This window comes from Echiichthys vipera (assembly GCF_963691815.1).
Source record: "Echiichthys vipera genome assembly, chromosome: X".
Classification (NCBI taxonomy): Eukaryota; Metazoa; Chordata; class Actinopteri; order Perciformes; family Trachinidae; genus Echiichthys; species Echiichthys vipera.
Window position 1 is genome coordinate 17670782 of NC_139825.1, and position 18915 is coordinate 17689696.

The 18915-nt window shown below is 40.6% G+C and overlaps 2 protein-coding genes across 2 annotated transcripts in view; one reads left to right on the forward strand and one right to left on the reverse strand.

The window, feature by feature from the left end:
* The window catches only part of rtf2 (replication termination factor 2), a 34480-nt gene that overhangs the window by 10429 nt on the left and 5136 nt on the right, over positions 1 to 18915 (forward strand). Inside the window, exons 5-7 of the mRNA XM_083939326.1 lie at positions 1550 to 1628; positions 14953 to 15063; positions 15296 to 15350. Coding sequence (XP_083795452.1) covers positions 1550 to 1628; positions 14953 to 15063; positions 15296 to 15350 — 245 coding nt within the window. The remainder of the gene's footprint in view (positions 1 to 1549; positions 1629 to 14952; positions 15064 to 15295; positions 15351 to 18915) is intronic.
* Positions 6056 to 11527, reverse strand: gcnt7 (glucosaminyl (N-acetyl) transferase family member 7; the record flags this gene model as incomplete). The annotated part of the gene is made up of 4 exons (XM_083939085.1): positions 11312 to 11527; positions 8125 to 8866; positions 6830 to 6925; positions 6056 to 6294 (listed from the first exon to the last, which is right to left on the reverse strand). The coding sequence occupies exons 1-4, from the start codon at positions 11516 to 11518 to the stop codon at positions 6056 to 6058; spliced, it is 1284 nt and encodes a 427-aa protein (XP_083795211.1). The 5' UTR covers positions 11519 to 11527.

The window sequence follows — 18915 nt, forward strand, 5'->3', positions numbered from 1 at the left end:
TGACCCTGTCTCATGTGCTCCCCATATTATCCATGCCCTGGGGAGTTTTGGCGCCTTTTCTGGGTACAAACTGAACTTCAGTAAAAGCGAATGTTACCCTGTACGATTTGGCTCTTCAATACGGGATGGTGCTCTACCGTTCAAAATCTCTAAGAAGGGCTTTAAATATTTAGGAATCAATGTCACAAGACACATGCAAAGCCTTCACCAACATTGCTTCTGTCCGCTATTTGAGAAAGTCAAATCGACCTAAAGAAATGGAAACCACTTTACCTGTTTAAAAACCTTCTCCATCTAAGTCTCATACACAATAATCACCTTTTTCCCTGAGCCAGGTTAGACTCTGAATTTATTCTGTGGCAGAGGCATTCATAATTTTAAGGATATGTACATGGACTCTATTTTTGCAAGCTTTGATGACTTATCGCACAAATTTGGTCTACCTCAGTCTAGCTTATTTTGATATTTCCAAGTCTGCCACTTCCTTCAACATCATGATTCCAACTTTCCATACATAGCATCACCTTCTGGTTTAGATGATCTGTTAAAATCTACATTCAAGACTAAAGGATTTATCTCAAGAATTAGTGATTGTATAACCTCTTTTAACAACACGGCACTGGGCAAGATTAGAACAGATTGGATGAATGAGCTGGGGGAAGACTTGGAAGAGGAGATATGGGAGAGCGCTCTTCTAAGAGTAAACGACAGTACCTCCTGTGCGAAATTAAGCATCACACAATTCAAGATTCTACATCGCACCCACTACTCCAAAGCAAGACTGGCTAAACTATACCCAAACATAGATGCAAGCTGCGACAGGTGTCAAAACACTCCTGCTGATTTAACACATGTTTTGGTCATGTCAAGCCCTGGCAACCTACTGGTCTACCATCTTTAAAACATTGTCAGAAGCATTGAATATTGATCTTCAACCCAACGCAACTATGACCATATTTGGTACCACAGATAGGAGATATAGAACATTAAGGAAAAGTGATAAAAATGTAATTGCTTTTATGACGCTACTTGCACGTAGAATAATATTATTGCATTAGAAATCAAAAAATCCACCCATGCAAGTGTCTGTGTGGTTTAGTGACCTGACACAATTCATACAATTAGAGGGTCTAGGGATAAATTCTTTTCTGTCTGGGATCGGGTGTTGAAGCATTTTGGTTAACTTAAAACTGAGCCTAATTAATTACCACTTAGCATCCATCTTGTGATGTGAACCTTATACTCCTGTTTTGTGCACAGCCGTGTTGGCGAACTCATGTATGTGCATTGTGATCCTTCTGTATGTTTATCTATGTACAATATTGTTGATGCTCAATAAAATGAAAATGGAAAAAAAAAAAACATTAATATATGTTGCAAAAACATCTGAGAGAATTCAGCTGTTCTCATCACAGGAACTACATTTTCTCCAAACATTAAGACAAACAATATTCTAAAAACTGGAAACTAATTTTGTGCAAATAATGGAGCAAAAGATTTAATAATGATTTTTTATTAACATTACATACCCCATTGTTTCTATTTTCAGGTTCTGTTACCTGCAGACCTGTGGCTGCGTCTTTTCTGACAGAGCCCTGAAGGAGGTCAAGACAGAAATTTGCCACAAGGTGAGTGATATTTTATCTTCTGACTTTTCAGACTGTTCAAACTTTCTTCCATGGACCAATGGTTCTCCAACTGAGATTTTTGTTTTTAATTTTCCTAATAGATTTTATATCTTTCCTTTCAATAAGCCTCTCCATCACTAAACTCTCAACATTTGGCAGTGATTATGCTTTTTTAGTTCACATACTTAATATATCTCTCACTGCTAATGCTTGGTAAATAAGCCGCATTGTTACCAATGTCGATAACACACTAGCAGTCTGACAATGCCATGGTTCCAGATGCACATTTGTTGGTTAGATGGATAGGAATGTGTGTTTAAAAAGTGTAATGGTTTAAAGCTCTGGATTGAAATCTCATAGCTGTGTACACTAATTAAATAGTGTCATCTATCCAGAAAACCCTTGTAGCTTGAAATAGAACATAATGTTTGCACTGTTTACGCTATCCCCAAACAGTCTTATTGAAGTTATTTGGAAAACTAAAAATACTCACATTTTTAATTAACAAACAGTACAAATAAGTGAGCATTTACCTGAGAAGACAGTCATTAGCTGAATAATCTTCCTGTGAGTTTGTGGTGATTGCTGGGTGGTTGGTCTGATTTTGCAAATGGTTTATTATAAAGTGGATAATAATAAATAAATAATAATGTATGGATAAGTATCTTATCTTTTTATCTAAAATTACAGCAATTGTCACAGTAAAATAAGATAACAAAAATAGTAGCAGCAGCACTGACAAAAATAATAGTAACAATATTTCTGTTTATTGGGTCCAGAATGCTAAAAGGGCAAAGCAGAAGTGGCTTAAACCAATAGAGCCACTGTTATCTGCACATAGTGGCCCTCATTTATCAATCTTGCGTGAAAACGGGCGCAGATCTAAGTGCAGAATTGGTCGTATGACAGGACACGTGTGATTTATGAAACATTCGTATCTGACCAATCTCAGCGTACGAATGGGCGGGCCTTGATAAATGCGGCGGCTGAATTCGATCGTCATTAACATGTTACACCCTTAAACATTCCTGTTTCGGAGGCCTCGCCCACTGAGGTCAAACATGGAGAGAAGAAACACTTGTAAGAAAAGAAACTTTTCCGACACAGAGATGGGCATCCTGACATCCGAGATGGAGCAAAATAAAGATGTGCTTTTTGGCAGTCTTAAGAGTGGAATAAAAGGGGCCCATAAAAACGCTGTATGGAAAAGAATAACGGAGGCTGTCAGCCCGAAGCAGCGCTCCACTGTGACTCGTGGGCGTGTGCGCACTGTTGAACCTGCGCTCCTGCTCTATAGCGGGGTTTGCCAGCGGGGTTATTAGGTATTCCTTTAGAGGATACCTTTGTCACCTAGAAGAACCATACCAAGATGTTAATCACCTTGTTTGATTTAATGCAATCTATCAAGGGTAGCCACTTACCGAGGAGATAACTTTGGCTCTGCAGTGCGCTTTCCTGCAGCCGCGCGCCAACACATTCATTCATTCATCTTCAACAGCTTGTCCCTGTCGGGGTCGCAGGGGGCTGGAGCCGAGCTGTTTTGAAATATAAAAGAATCGTGTGTGTCCCCCTGGCCACCACGTTTAAAAGCGATAGCTTGGCATCACAAATCACCTGTACATTTATCGAGTGGTAGTTTTGGCGATTGATGAATGCGTAATCATTCATGGATGGTGCCTTCGGACGCACATGAGTACAATCAATTGCTCCAACCACAATTTTTATTTTTTTTATTTGTTTAAGAATCCGTTTTGATCTGTTCTTAATATGTGACTGCTCATGCTTAATGACAGCTGAGGTTTGTTAATTATTTTCAGACAGATTTTGCTGTGCTGCACCCCAAATGCACAGGCTGAAATTTGCGTACACAATCTCAGACCTGACGTGAGATTTTAGCTCCCTCTCACGTCCAAATTGATAAATGCCGGAGTTTGCGTGGAAATGGTCGTACGCACGTTTTTCTGCCGTAAGTTCCTTTGATAAATGAGGGCCAATGTACCTACTAGGAATATCTTTGTAGCGCAATGGGAAGCAGACATGCTACTTCAATTCTGATGTGTAAATGTCTTAAACATTTGGCAAATGTTCATTTATAAATACTTTTTTATCGTGACCCTTTTTACATTAGTAGATTTTTGATATTTTTTGGCATTATTTCTGTCATCACTGTTCAAAGTGGAAGCTGTGGTCAGGTCAAAGATTTGGCTAACCCTAGGGCATCACATATAGGCATCTTTAGGGTTAACCGTTCCTTTTTTTGTGCTGTTTCTGACAATGACCAAAATGGAGCCACAAGGGAATCAGAAGCAAATAATTTAGGGTCCTGATTCATGACCTGTTTAAACTAACTTTAAAGCTAGGATTGTAATTTCTCATACACATGTTATTTTGGGACAGCAGATTACACACAGTCACTGTTGTTTGAGTGGCGGTGAAAGCATCTTGGCACAGAACAGTTGTTTGACTTAGAAATATGCCCTGGAACCTTAAGAAAAGTCACAGGGTGTCTTGTGGGAAAAGGACTGTCTGCAGAGATTTTAGCTTAGATAGACTTATTAGGCAATGCTTTCTTGTATTTATAGCCAGTGACATTCAGGGAGACTTCGCCTGCTTATTATCTAGTTACAGATAACTGTTAGCAAATTTGATGTGCCACATTCTTTGGACCAGTACTGTAAAAAGTGATATCCATTGCGGTTTTAAAGGAAAGAGAAAAGGGTCTGTGTCTTGTTCAGATTTTCAAGGAGGCTTCAAGAGTGCATCAAATTCAATCAATCACTTTTTACTTTACTGAGCCTCTACTATGGCTTATGTTTTTTGCAAATTAGCCAGAGGTAGTGTGCTAGCATGCTAAACGCTGGTGAACATTCTACCTGCTCAACATTAGCATAGTAGCATTGTGTTTGTGAGAATGTTAGCAGCATGCCTGTATTACCATTTTGTTCAAAGTGCAACCTCAGAGAGTTGCCATCGTGGCTAAAGACCTTTTCAACCAAATTCCATTGCCAGGCAACAGCCTCTGACCATGTCAACTTCCTGTCAGTTGATGCTGTTCAGTTAAAGAAGTCCAACGAGAGAAAATGTCCTCGAGCAAAGGTCTGGAACATGTCAGCCATATATTGAAGAAGCCAAGTAGTTTAATCACCTCTATATGTATTTAACAACAATTTTCACATCAAATAAAGAAAGTACAAGTCTATAATACAACAGTATTTATTGTAAGTGTTTGCATTGAACTGGAACGTACTTATGGAGTGGAACGTATACACTATCACTAATAATAAATAATTGTTCTTTTCTCATTTAAAGTAAAATAAAGGCTGCATTTAAAATTAAAATAGGCCATAGGCGTTTCTGAAAAGATGTACATCTCAACACATCTTAACAATTGTATAACTTTATTACCTCAGTTTCTCGTTTCCTTTTGTCTCTCCCAGATCCTTTATTTCCTGTGCCCACAGTTCGGATTTGAGTGAGATGTTAGCTGAAAAGATTTGTTTGGTCTCGTAGTGGTCTGTGTGTCTCATAGTCAACATAATGAGACATACTTTTCTATTTTGTATGTCATATTATGACCGTACACACATTTGCAGTCTATCACATCTGCATTTCTTTCGCTCCCTTGTGCCCTGAACAGGCCTGGACTTAGCCCGTTCTGCTCCACTTAACATGACCCAGCTTATTCCTCCCTACATTTGTACACTTCTTATTTACAAGGCATGTGGTTCTTGATTCCACAGGGGCAACTCAATAGTGTAGCTCTTAGCTCTAAGACATGGGCCCCCTGCTTATACCAACAATAGTTGAAGAAAATGCTGATTGTTGGGAGCAGATCTAAGGTAATGCTGCTCTTAAATAGAATCGGTGCAGACGTGGGTGAGGCCCATGGCAGCACACAAAGGTGCGAAGAAAATCTTCATGACTGCATGCATGAGGGATTAATCCAATGGTGTAGCTCTTGTACTGATAATATGCAACTAATGGTATTGAACTGCCTGTGGGAAGAATGAGCATGTAAGAAATGTTTACGCTGTCTACTTCCTCTTTTTAGAGCAGGGCAAATTGCTTTTCTCCGACTGTTGTCTCTTGACCTGTCTCTCCCCTGTGTGTATGTGTTTGTGTGTTTCACACTCACTGAATCGGGTCGCAATGATTGTTGGATTGCACAGATTTGAGCGGCAAAGTCGAGGATTTGATAATCTACATTGCATGCAATTGGTCTGTGAGTTTCCTAGCCCTCTAAACTGTTGCTGTAAAGGCTAGAATAGTTTTCAGTTAAAATAGAAATCATTCTCAAAAATGTATTGGACAAAGGCCTGAGTCCAGACAGGACAACGGGCCTATATATGTTGTCTATCTGCGGTCTACCTAGAAACAAAAAAATTCTGCATGAAGCCCAACCTCTGTTGACGATACCAACAGCAATTTCATGCTCCAGCAATGCTGTTGAAGTTGCCGCTTGAGTTGCTCTGTGTGGCCAGCAGCCATGATGGCTCTATGGGAACAGTTGCCTGGTTCAACACCTTGTTCCTGTGCCACTGCTCCAGGCAGTCCAGGGCCTCAGGAAAGGTATTACTCTCAAACTTATTGGCAAACATGCTGTTCCTGTTGACGATCCATGCTAGGTCTTTCACTCCATAGATACAGATGTCTCGTACGTAATGCCCTGAAAAATGACAACAACAATTTTGCTCTTGTATATTAGATCTGAGTCTGTTTTGGGACACGTTTTATTGTTACACAAAAAAACATAACCTGTAAAAGATCATATAAAACACAGGCTAAAGATATTAGAGAGTGCATCATATCAGATAAATCTGTCCTCTTATCATTCTTTGTTGAGTAAATCTTGTCTTGCCAGTAATGTCCTGTAATCCTGTCTGCTGGAGCCAAAGAGCCAAACATAAGATAAAGAGAAAGGAGCAGACAATGTTTATGTCACAGGTGAGAGTATGATGTGGCCTGAAGACATGTATGTGTGTAGAAGTGAGTTTGGCCCCAAAATGTACTAATTTGACACTTTTTGTTCGGTAATAATCATGTAACAGATTCTATTGTAATTATATTACCATAATGTCAAGAATTCAAAATACGCAGTTGATCAAGACTAGTATAATTCAAGCTTGACCATAGATAACCCCTGTGGTACAGTAATTTATCAATAAAGTAGTACCTTATTTTTAATTAATTATCTAATGTACCTTTACAACCATTGTGGGCCTTTCCCTCTTGATCCCTCCATTTGATTGACCGGATGTCTCCTGCCCAACCTCCTTCTATGTGACTGCCTGGAGCTCCTTAAAACACATAACCAGACAAAATGAATTATATGGTTTACTTACCCTGTTTGGAACTGTCACAACCACTGTGTGGGAGACATTCCCAGCCCATAGAATCTGCTGTGTGCAACTCTTTACCAGAGGTGGGGAAGATAATTTGACAGTCATGATCAATATGAGGTAAAGGGATAGTTTTAAAAGTTAGGTTGTATAAAGTGCTTATCGATAGTCAGTATCACCTATACCAGACGACATTTGGGAAATCAGACAGGAGTACTACTACTAATAATAACAGATCAGTTTTATATAGCGCTTTTCTCAGTACTCAGACGCTTTACAGAAAATACACATAAAAATAAACAATCAAACAGAAAGCATGTTAAACAACACTAGAACAAAAGAACATCACATCAATAGAAAAACAGGGTGGAAGATAGCTATTTTTAGTTGTTGTATGTGCTTCCATGTAGTACTCACATGGAAGCTAAGCAATGTACTACTGTGAACAGGGGCAGCACTCTAAACATATTTAAGACACATAAAAAATCCATTTCACTTCTTAAGTTTTTTTTTTTCTTGTATTAGTTTATTCATTAAACTGCAGAAAGTTTGACCCAAACAGCTGTTCTAAGGCATAATACAGTGTGTGGCAAAGTTGCACTTATGCTTAGAAACACGTTGAGAAAATGTAGTGTCAAATGAAAGGGCTGTCTGAGAGCAAGGTAATGAGCAACTGCTCATTCAAAACAAAAATGGCGGCACCTTAAGAGGTTAGTTTAGATACTGCAATAGTATCAGTTTTATCAGAACTGGAGAGTATTTCTTCATTGAAAGAAGAAAACTGCATGGAATGCTGCTCTCAATAGAAAAGATAGGTTCTCTCTTCTCCTGATTGACTTTGGCAAGAGTTTGATTGACAGATGGTTCATCCATCACCTGCCAGGTATGTATTGAAAGTGCCTGCCCTTTACCAATCATTTTAACCTAGCATTAGGACCGACACGCCTTTTTAAAAAAAAAATACTGTGGTATCAGAAAGTTAGGAGCTACTTTTAGCTTAGATTTTTGGAATACAGATATGCTTTAGATCACACAGCTCATGTAAACTTTAAAGCCTTGTTTAAACATCATAATAACACTAGTTCATTAATAGTCCTTTAGAAAGTTTATGCTGCAGAACTTACCACCAAGTGTACACATTAAAACAGGCAGTTTACCTTTGATGTGGTTGAGTGTCACCCAGTAGTGCTCGTCTGGGCTGAACGTGTCTTTGGACCACTCCAAAAGGTCCTTGGCTGTTGGGCTTTTCAAAACAAAGTCTACAAAAGCCCTTGTTAGAGCATAGTAGGCTGTCCCAAAATAAACTTGCAGATTGTGTGGAGGAGGACCTTTCTTCACTCCTGAGCCTTTCAGAGCTACATGTGAGCCTGTTATCTCCCTGTACTGGAACTGTGTCCTGTGCTTCATACTCACTGGCTGCTTGACCCCAGGTGTCATGTTTCTGTCCCGCCACTCTTTGCTCTTCATGTACCGCACCAGTTCCAAGTTGCTTTTGACAGGGTAATCCTGCCCACACAGATTCACCACCTTCCTCCAGCCAATCTTGGACTTTGCTAGATCCTTCATGCAATTCAAATCTGCTTGCAGGCGGGAAAACCCAGCATATGCCACTGTCTCCCTGCGGCTGGAGAGGAAGGTATTTTTGAAGCAGCTGACAAGCTTCAGTACAGCCACCTGGTACTCCAATGAAGCCTTATCATCCATATGAATGCAGTAGACATTTTGTGGCATGTAAATGGCCCTCAACAGGCGCACAAATGTCTCCAGCTCCTTGTGAATAGTCACAATGAATGCTAAAGGGTAGTCCTCCTCCTCATGACTTAGAGGTCTTGTGATAAAGTGTAGGTCTCTTGTCAAGTTGGAACACTTCATGTGACTATTCAGAATATAGCTTTCCACCTTTAGAAAGAAAAAAGAGAAAATTACCACTACACCTGAAATAATAATACATTTTCTTTATAGGCGCCTTCTAAGCACTCAAGGACACCGTACATTTGTTAAAAACAGAACACAAGGGGCGAGACCGTGGATGGACTTAAATGTTAAGAGGAGGATTTTGAATTCAATGAGAAACTTTATTGGGAGTCAGTGAAGCTGTTGTAGGACGGAGGTGATGTGGTGGATGGATGGGGTTCCTGTATGGAGGGATTTGTGAGTGAAACCAGAGAGGATAGAAGTGACGAGGCTATGAACAAGAATAGAAGTTGTATGGGGGGTGAAGAAGGGGTGGAGGCGATTGATATTGCGTAGGTGAAAATAAGCAGACCAAGTAATGTTATTGATATGAGAGTGAAAAGATAGAGTACTGCCGAGGATGACACCCAGACTCTTGACCTGTGGGGAGGGGGAGACAGTGGAGTTGATGGCTATTGAGAAACTGTCGGTTTTGGATAGTGTTGATTTGGAACCAATCAGGGGAACCTCGGTTTTGTCACTGTTTAGTTTGAGAAAATTGGAGGAGAACCAGGATTTTATGGCAGTTAGGCAGTCAGCCAGGGATGAGGGTGGAGGTGGGTTTACTGGAGAGGTAGAGTTGGGTGTCATCCGCATAACATTGAAAACTGATCTTGTACTTTCGGAAGATATTGCAGAGGGGAAGAAGGTCAATGATGAACTGACGGGGGAATGCTGGGATGTGAAGGATTTGAGTTGGATTAAGGGAGAGGCCTGAGAGGTAGGATCGGAACCAGTTTAGTGGAGTGTGGGTGATGCCGATGGAACGTAATCTATTGAGGAGGGTGGGTGGCTGATGGTATCAAAGGCCGCACTCAGGTCATGGAGGATGAGGATAGTGAGTAGACCAGAAACAGCTGCCATGTGGAGGTCATTGGTGATTTTTATAAGTGCGGTTTGGGTACTGTGGAGGGGACGGAAACCAGACTGGAACTTTTCATACAGGTTGTTAAGTGAGAGTGGAGTTGAGTAGCGACTATCTTCTCGAGGATTTTGGAAATGAAGGGCAGATTTGAAATAGGCCGGAAATGAATGTAGTTGGTAGGATCTGCACCAGGTTTTTTCAGGATTGGGGTTATTGCAGCGGTTTTGAATGATGTAGGAACAGTTCCAGTGGTGAGAGAGGAGTGGATGATGGCAGAAATGAGGGGGACCAGAGAAGCTAGGCAGGATTTAACCAGAACTGTGGGGAGGGGGTCCAGCTGACATGTGGTGGGCTTGGACTGATGGATGAGGTCGGAGATCTCTGCAAGTTGCAATAGTTGTAGGAGTAGGTCCAGGCAGTTCGCAGTGGATTCGAAGGAGCTGAAGGCAGGCACAGACAGCTGCGAAACTTTCAAAGAAGCGGGGTAAATTATCACGGGACCTCCTCCCCAGCCGGAACAGCGGGGTTGACAGATGTTAACGTACCCGGAGGAGTTGAGTTGGGAAAAAGTCGTTGGGCTGTTGCCATGTCACAGTTTAACAGATAAAATCAAACTTACGGTCACAGAGGAGATCCTGGATGAGATGCCCCTTGCTCATGAGTGAGCAGATGTTTAGCAGACCGAAGATGACAGTGGTGGTGCCGTACTTGACAGCTGTGTTAGCCGACCGGGCGAGGCTGGTTAGCACGCTGTGGTTTGCAACACGGCCAGTGTTGGGTGGAGAGCGACTGGAGTTGGACCAGATGGACTTGATTGTTTTCGAAGACTCCTCTCGGAAGCTCCGGTGGGACCCCTGGTGGATGTATCTCCAACGAGGCAGGAAAGCGATGTCCGGGTGGAGGTGTAGTGGAGTCGGCGGAGGCTCGAGCAGGTGGAAGCGCAGTCTCAGGAGCTCCAAATCTGAGTACTGGAGCAGTCCCATCACGGGTTGGCAAACCAGCGACAGGACAGCCCAGGCAAGCACGGACGAGATGTATATCCTGTCAGACCACATTGTTGGCATAGACTCGGATAGCTTAGGCGAGAAGGTGAGCAGTCAACATTCAAATAAGTTTAAAAGTGCTGGTGAGCAGCCAGTCGCGCCAGCATTTACTCATCTAGCTCTCAGCGCCATGACAGGCTGCGCGTGTATCGATGGGCGGGCACAAGACGGAAGTTCCAAAACAAGTGTACCGTGGGCTGGTTACTATGGCTGAACAATCAAAACATAGTTATATTGTGGGAAGATCCTCGAGGCACGGGTTCGTCTCCAACTTGTGACCCTTTGCTGCATGTCTCCCCCCCTCTCTCTCACTCCATTACCTGTCTGTCCTATCTAATAAAAGGCTTGAAGACGGCCAAAAAAGTAATCTTTAAAAAAACACAAAAAAAGCATAGTTGCTTTGTAACATTTTTCAATAGAATCTTAACTCACATTCGTTGTCATACTTCTTTAGTTTAACTTAGATTTCAGAATAAAACATACCTGGCAGTCACTGCGGTACCACTCCACTCCTTCCTCCATGCCGGGAAGCAAAGCCCTACATTCAGTTGAGAATGGCTTGCAATTCTGAGGCTCTAGTGGTTTGGGTTCTGCTGGCATCCTGGTCCTCATGTGAATGACTGAACAAATAATAATACTCATCCCCAGGCACAACAGGAAGCTGCATTTTGTTCCTTCAAGCTGGCCCATAATAGCCCTGCTTCTCTTTATCCAAACAGCACCACGACAGATAAAACTCCTGCATGATAAAGACATCCAGATTGGTTATTTGCAGTAGGACCATGGACCCCAGAGGGATATTTAATGGGGTTAAATATGTAGATCGAGCCAGTTTTAAGGTTCAGAAATGTAGTTTAGTGTACTGAATTCAGTCTATTAATAGCTGTTATCTGAGATGTGGCGCACCACTGGAAAAACATTGCCGCCGGTTCATCTTTCTGAAGAACAACCTTTAAAAATGGCATTCATGAATTGTATATAGGTTTTTTTAATTGATTTTTATAATTGTGGAAAGTAATAAATTCCACCAGTTGATAAAGTATAGTTAAACAAGTTTAAACCTTTTTAAATGCTGTCATGGAAGTTTTTGATATGAATATTTTCATTTCTTCCAGGAACCTGAATTGAACTAGTGCTGATATTAGTTGCTCGATAGAAAATGTATTACTCATAACTATGATAGTCGTTTAATTACTATTACGTAAAAATTAAAAACAATTTATGGTTATAGCTTGCTTCTTTTTGTTCCATTGTGTCATGAAATTAGCTAACACATTTTGCAGACAAAAGTAAAATATCTTTGTTTTTCAGTGAATGAAAATGAATTGACAAATATTTCTTTGCAGTAAGGAAAGCGGGTTTTATTTTAAAATGCATAACAGTTAGCCAAAAGTTGCTCTTTTGAGTATCCTTGTTGCAATAAAGTTATGTTTCTCTCAAAAGTGGCTTTCAGTTGAACCAGTAAGCTGTTGGGCTCTCGTTGATGCAGATTTGTTTCAGGCTAGAGGCTATGTTAGAAAAAAATCAGGGCAGCTATTCTTAATTTCATGTCAGAAGCTTCCTCACTTCAGTCCCCTTGCTGTTAAAGCCCTGCTGTTCTTCAGAACAGCACCACAGATACAGCTATCCATAGGGGGGCTGCCATGGAAATATGTATATTCTTCTGTTGAGATGTTACATCACACAAACACACACGCCTTCCTTCACTAACAGAAAAAATAACAAATACAACCGAGCATGCCAAGTAAATAAGTAATATCTTGTTGCTTGATTGCTCTCAATGTTTGCATTTGCATAATTATTTCACATTTCTAAAATTAATTTTTGTTTGCTGTCTAGATCAAGCAACTAAAGCCTATACAAAGACATAATTACACGCACATCAAGACAGAATACCAAAGACAGGGCAAGGTGAGCCATTTACCTTCGAGGCAGTTCAGTCTGTAGTCCTGAAGAAGTAAAACATTAGACATCAGCTCCCAATCTGATCATTATTACCTAAACACACAGCCACAGCAGATGGCGACAGGAAGAGTAGGCGTAGTTTCTGTGATATGTTTCACGTAAACCTTGGTTGGAGAGATTGAGACCCTGACAGAGTGAGACAGAGTACTTTGCATATGCGTTTTTTTTTCTCTTGTTGTAGTCATTGCTGGTTAGGTTGCTCCCCCCACATCCCCACGAGACGAGGTCCGTCCCTGCCTGGTTACCAGCAGTAACACCCATGAACACACACTCTATCTCCCTAATGTTTTTCCACTCTCCTTCCCGTTCAGTTTCTTACTTACTGGTATGATGTATTTTACTTTTTTGTCCTCTTGCTTTTCATTATTTCTCACACACCCATTTGCCTCAGGTTCCTTTCTTCTTTTGTTTTAATTTGAAGAGGTTTTTAATCCAGTCCATCTGCACAGTTGGAGGTGCACATATTGATTTATCCACAGTGTCTCTCCACTGAGTACTGTCTCTGTTTTGCTGCCCTTGTTGTTGCCTGTCAGGTAGTGCTGAAGCAGGATTCTGGCTGACCTGTTCACCGACTTGATGACACGATTCATGACTCGCCGGTGACCTATGTCATTTATGGTTATAGCAACAGCAGAGTGACAGACTTCAGAGCAGCACCCACAGAGTTTGTTTGCTGCTCGGTCAGCTTCTGAGATTATCCCTCTTGTGTTAAACAGAGCACATGGCCGGAGTTCACACCCACTGAGCCTGCATTATGGCAATACAATGGATCCCCTGCTTGTTACTCAGGGGTTTAATGTTTATGTTTTTACATGGGTGTGTTTTCCCTTTTGTTGAAGCAGGCATGCGGCATATGTTAGACAAAATTATTAATTATATATTTTTGCAACGCACTCTTGAGTTAGCTTGCCCAGGAGAAATGTAACAGTGTGAAATAACGTTTTTTTTTAGAGAGTGGGTTTCCGAATGGTGCCATGACTCTGTAAATAGTAAAGTGAAATGGAACGTAGCAAACTGCTTTGGATAAATCAAATATAGGTACATATCTTCTATTTCAGGGCTGAATTAACAAACATAGGGACAACAGTTGTAATGAGTATTGAATTGACCACGATGATTCAGTTAGGTCTGAAACAAACATTTATTTTATTTGGCAGGCCAGTACACCTTAATCTATCATAGACTATTCAGTCATTGGGACAGCAAACAAACTTTGAAGCCGTTTTTTATTGTTGAAATTACTTTAGAGTTACTGCGGTTAGCCTTTGAAGGACTGTAGGGTTTGTTTACCATTATCATTACTTTAATACTCTGTTTAAAGGGGAAATCACTCTCATCCCTGTGTTTTGTTGTCGTAAAAAAAAGAAAATGCCTGTTGAACAAGTTTAGTTTAAGTCTGTAGATCAATTTAGCCACCCTGCCATCCAGATAGTAAGATTACAAATAATATACTGGTCCATTAAAGTGGATTTAACAATACACACTTTAATTTTAGTGAGTAGAATAGACAATATTGTAAACCTGACGGGATGTTTGGCAGGTTAAAATGTTTTAAATAGTTAGTGCATCCATATAGTATATCATTAATCAATGTCTGTCTGACTGAATCTGAATTTGCCTTTTTCCTTCTGCTTCCCTGTGTTTTGAGTTTGATTTTGCTTACAGAGAAAACCAAATGCAATCTGAATGCAAATTCAGTGAAAATGGCTATGTAAGTTAAAGCTATGTGGCACAGAGATAGTCTGGATGTTGATCTACATATTTATATAGGTTTTCAGGATAACGTTGCGTATGAGAATGGAATGGTATGGATTTATATACTATTTGCCATTTTAGTCTTCCTATTCCTTCTACAGGTACCTCATACACATTTTTAATAACGTTTAGCAAGCTGGATAAACGAACCATTACTTTGCAAATCAAAGTAGGACTACATCGCCTTATCTATTGTTACAAATCTTGTTAAAAAATCTCTGTCAGACATATGTAAAAGGTTCAAATTGATGTTCATCACAATCACCTTTGTTTCACAAAACTACTAACACTATATAACACAAACTTAAGTAGGGAGTATTAAGGATACATGAACTGCCTCTACATTTCTTCCTCTACGGTGTCAGTCAGTATCTCTTACCTGGGCTGTCATGTTTGTGTTTTAGTGTGGAGAGACATTTGAAGATACGGATGTTGTTGTTCTCAATGGCACTAAAGAGGAGGTGGAGAAGCTTAGGGAGAAGATGGAAGAGACACGGGCCAAAGTCAAAACTAAGGTGAGTTTTAATTTAAACTGAAGTACAGATTATCCACTCTGACAATGTGATGGAGTGTTTTTTGGGGATTGAATAAGCGATAAAATACATTATTTGGTTTTGAGTGAAAAAAGTGTTAGCTTTTGAACTGTATTTCTCTTCACTAGGAAAAAAATAATTTTTGTAAACTTATACATCCAATCATAATAATTTTTGATGACTTTTAATCAAAACAGTTCCTCCCCCTTTTTAGAAATCAAAGAAGAGCAAAGCAACTGGAACTGTGTCCACACCATCCGAGTCAAAAGGTTTGTGTAAAGCCTGGTTGAGGCACCACACATCTTGTTACTACAAATCTGTTAAGCATTTACATAAACAAAACCAAGCAGCGAACAAAACCTTTACTTCTTCATTTGGATAATGCTTTGAATGTGCTCTAATGGTGTTAGCCGAGTTAATAAAACATTAAACTTACATGAAATACCTGTGTATTTAATACAATAATGTGTGTTAAAATAACACTGCAGAATGAGATACTCATTGATGATATTATTTATTATTGTAATGGCAATTTCTCCCAGTTTTGTTCCATTGTCCAGTTTCCATTAATACATAGGTGTTTGCAGTGATCTCCTACACAGATGCGGTTAACAAGTTGTAAAGTATGGAGTAAGACAGCTGTCAAAAAGATGTATCCTTGATTCTCAAATTCATATTCATAATAACAATTTGTGTTTCAAAAAAGTTATTGCACACAAAATTCTGTAGTCATATCCGTGAGTCTTTGAAACGGGATGTGGGTTAGGATTGTTTTTATGAGTATGAATCAAAAAGCTGAGTGCAAAGTCTTGTGAATACGACTCAAACTTCTACGAGTACAAAGTCCTCACTGTGAATATGACTTCAAGTTTACTCTTGTCCTTTACCTGAGTATTTTATTTACATGCTACTCTATACTTCTACTCCACTTCAAGTCAGTGGAAATATTCTACTTTTGACTCCACTGTATTTATCTGATTACTTCAGTTACTAGTTACTTTACCAGACAAGTACATATAAAACATTAGTTTGTTCATCAAAAACTGGACTGACAAAAATTAACGTAACAGAGTATTTTTTACAGTTTAGTGGGAAAGTGGTGTTGAAGTTAGCATGATTTTTATTCAAATGCCTAATCAACTTATACTCTTTACCCACCGACATGGCTGCAGATTAAACGCAGGCTTCAAGGTGGCAGTTATACACAAAAACCTGTCTATTCGCTGAAACGATTGAGAAAAACAACAGAGCGGAGCTTAGCGAGCTGTTGGCGAGAGGATTCAGAAATCCACAAAGATGAGCGTTGCGGGAGCGCGTGGAGTGTTGTGGCCGCGGGTCTACAGGGAGCGCGTGGCGCAAGTCTCCCAGTGCGCTGGGATTTTATGCGCTGAGATCAGAGAGGACAGCAGTCAACATCGGCCAGCATGGCCATGAATTACTGTTTCACACAGGCTTCTACTCAAAGGACCAGAAAATATTCCATCTTTTGTTCGCACGTTCGTAGTTCACTGATAATCCCTGGTATACCTCTGTGCCCCCCCCTCGGATCTACACGATTAACGTAGGTCACCTATTTCGGTTTCAAAACAGCAAATTTTGCCAAAAGGTGAGTGATTTTCATGCCTGACATACCCTTCGTCCCAACGCTGAGGTGACTGTAGGCTGAGAACCACTCGCCACTTGTAGCACGGCTGAATGTGACATATTTAGCTGGTTATTCAACAAAGTTGTGGATTGTGCATTTTCTGTCTTTGTCGTCATCGACCAACTTAAAGTGACTCCATACTGCACTCCGTTTTGGACTCTTCGTCCTGTCAGTGTGCCACTTCTCGTGTGTATTGTTGTTGGCGTCAGAGAACTGCTTCGTTTGTATTCCCGCTATTGTTGTTTTTAGCGGCCTGTTTTACTTTTAATTTTAGTCTAGTCTTTGTGTCAAGTTGTCGTTTTAGTTTTAATTAGTTTTAGTCACGGTTATATTCTTTTTAGTCTAGTCAAGCTTCAGTCGTCTAAAAGTCTGAGCATTTTAGTCTTATTTTAGTCAGAATTGTCCATGACTATTTTAGTCTAGTTTTAGTCGACGAAAACTTACGACATTTCAGTTTAGTTTTAGTCAAAGAAAATTGTATTTAAGGGTCTGCTCACATTGTCCTTTTGGCCGCAGCCAAAACCGGTTTTTCAGCTAAAGTCTAGTACCTTTAAGCCATGTGAGTGCACCTGCTCCGCGTTTAACTGCGGCCAGCGGACCGTCCACGGCCCGCTTGAAAGAGGTGGGCTTTAGCGGAGCCGTTTGCACATGTACCAGCACGAACATGCGCACGTGTACGAGCACGAGCACGAGCCCTACGGCAGTAGCGTTATGTCCGCCTGTTCGGACATGTAAATAGAAGGACGGACCATGCGCGGACATTTAACAACAACAACAATGGCGGTGAAAGGTTCATGTTGGTGTGGTGCGGAGGTGGAGTGTTTACTGCAGATTTGGTCGGATGAAAATATTCAAAAACAGTCGACAAGACGCACAAAAACTCAGAGGTCTGTGGAAAGATTTGTAAACAAAGCCACACACACGCGATCAATGCGTGTGATGTGTTACGGCGTGATGGCGTATGGACAGCAAGAAGCATTGGCCGGCCCTGGCAGTGTGAGTACAAACGGGGCTGGGGCGCGGGGGGGGGGGGGGGGGGCAAGTACCCTAAAGTCCGGGTCTCGGTCCGGGAGGACAGTGTGAGCACGCTCTTAGTCTCTTTTTAGTGATGCAATTATATTTAATCAATGTAATAAAAGTACCTAGTAGTATTGACGAAACCAACATTTTCTTTTAGCCAAACCCATGCAAATATCTTTTGTTTACATGCATGTACGGGTCTAGAATAAGTAATTCAAAGTCATGTTGATGCCAAATTCAGTTCAGTGTGATTGCTATGTGAATAACAAAACTAGTGAAAGTATTTGGCCAACAAGGGATGCTTAGTGCACTTATAGAGTGAGTCAGTCAGGTAGGAACTAAAAACCCACTTTACACTCTTTACACACGTTAACCCATGTTACACTCTCTTACAAACAAATATACACACACACGCACACACATTTGTTCTCAGCTCCAGTGGCTAACGTCTAAAGCTAGGGTTACAATTCGATACATTAACCGTAGCCTCATGAGTTGGCATGTCGCATGAGCTTTCTAAAACAGAAAGTATCGTTACGTTAATGTCTTGACTTACCTAAATTCGCATTTCTCCCTTTCTTTTTCCACAACACATTCCGTTTTCTTTTCCACGTCTATGTAATGAAAGTTTTTCCAAATGTCGTTTCTTCTTTTTCTCCCAAAGACAATCCTCGCCTGGCCGGCCATTGGTCTCTTTCTCGGTGCCAGACTTTGTTCTAATTTTTCTTTCTTAGTTGTCGTTAACGCTAACCCACAGCAGCTGCATCTTCTTAATCTAAATAATGCCGCGTGTGTGGATTGAGGAAGTGATGTCCTCCAGACGCGAGACACAGGAAAAAGAAAAACTGCAAAATAATAATGTGACTAAACGAGACGAAACAATGTTATTCCACCTCGTTTTGGTCAAGGAAAATGAAGAGACATTTTAGCGTAGCTTTTATTTTGTAAACCACAATTAGTCTCGTTTTTATTTGTCAACATTGCATTATATATTTAATTATAGTTATCGTCACATGACCAGCATTTACATTGCGTCTCGTCTAGTTTTTCTCACGTGATAAAGGTTTGTTGACACTATTTCGTCAGAATTTTCGTTGACGAAAGCAACACTAGTTCCCGCATGTGTGTCAAGTATGTCTGGCGTCAAGTGCGCCCTCACATGGACTGGC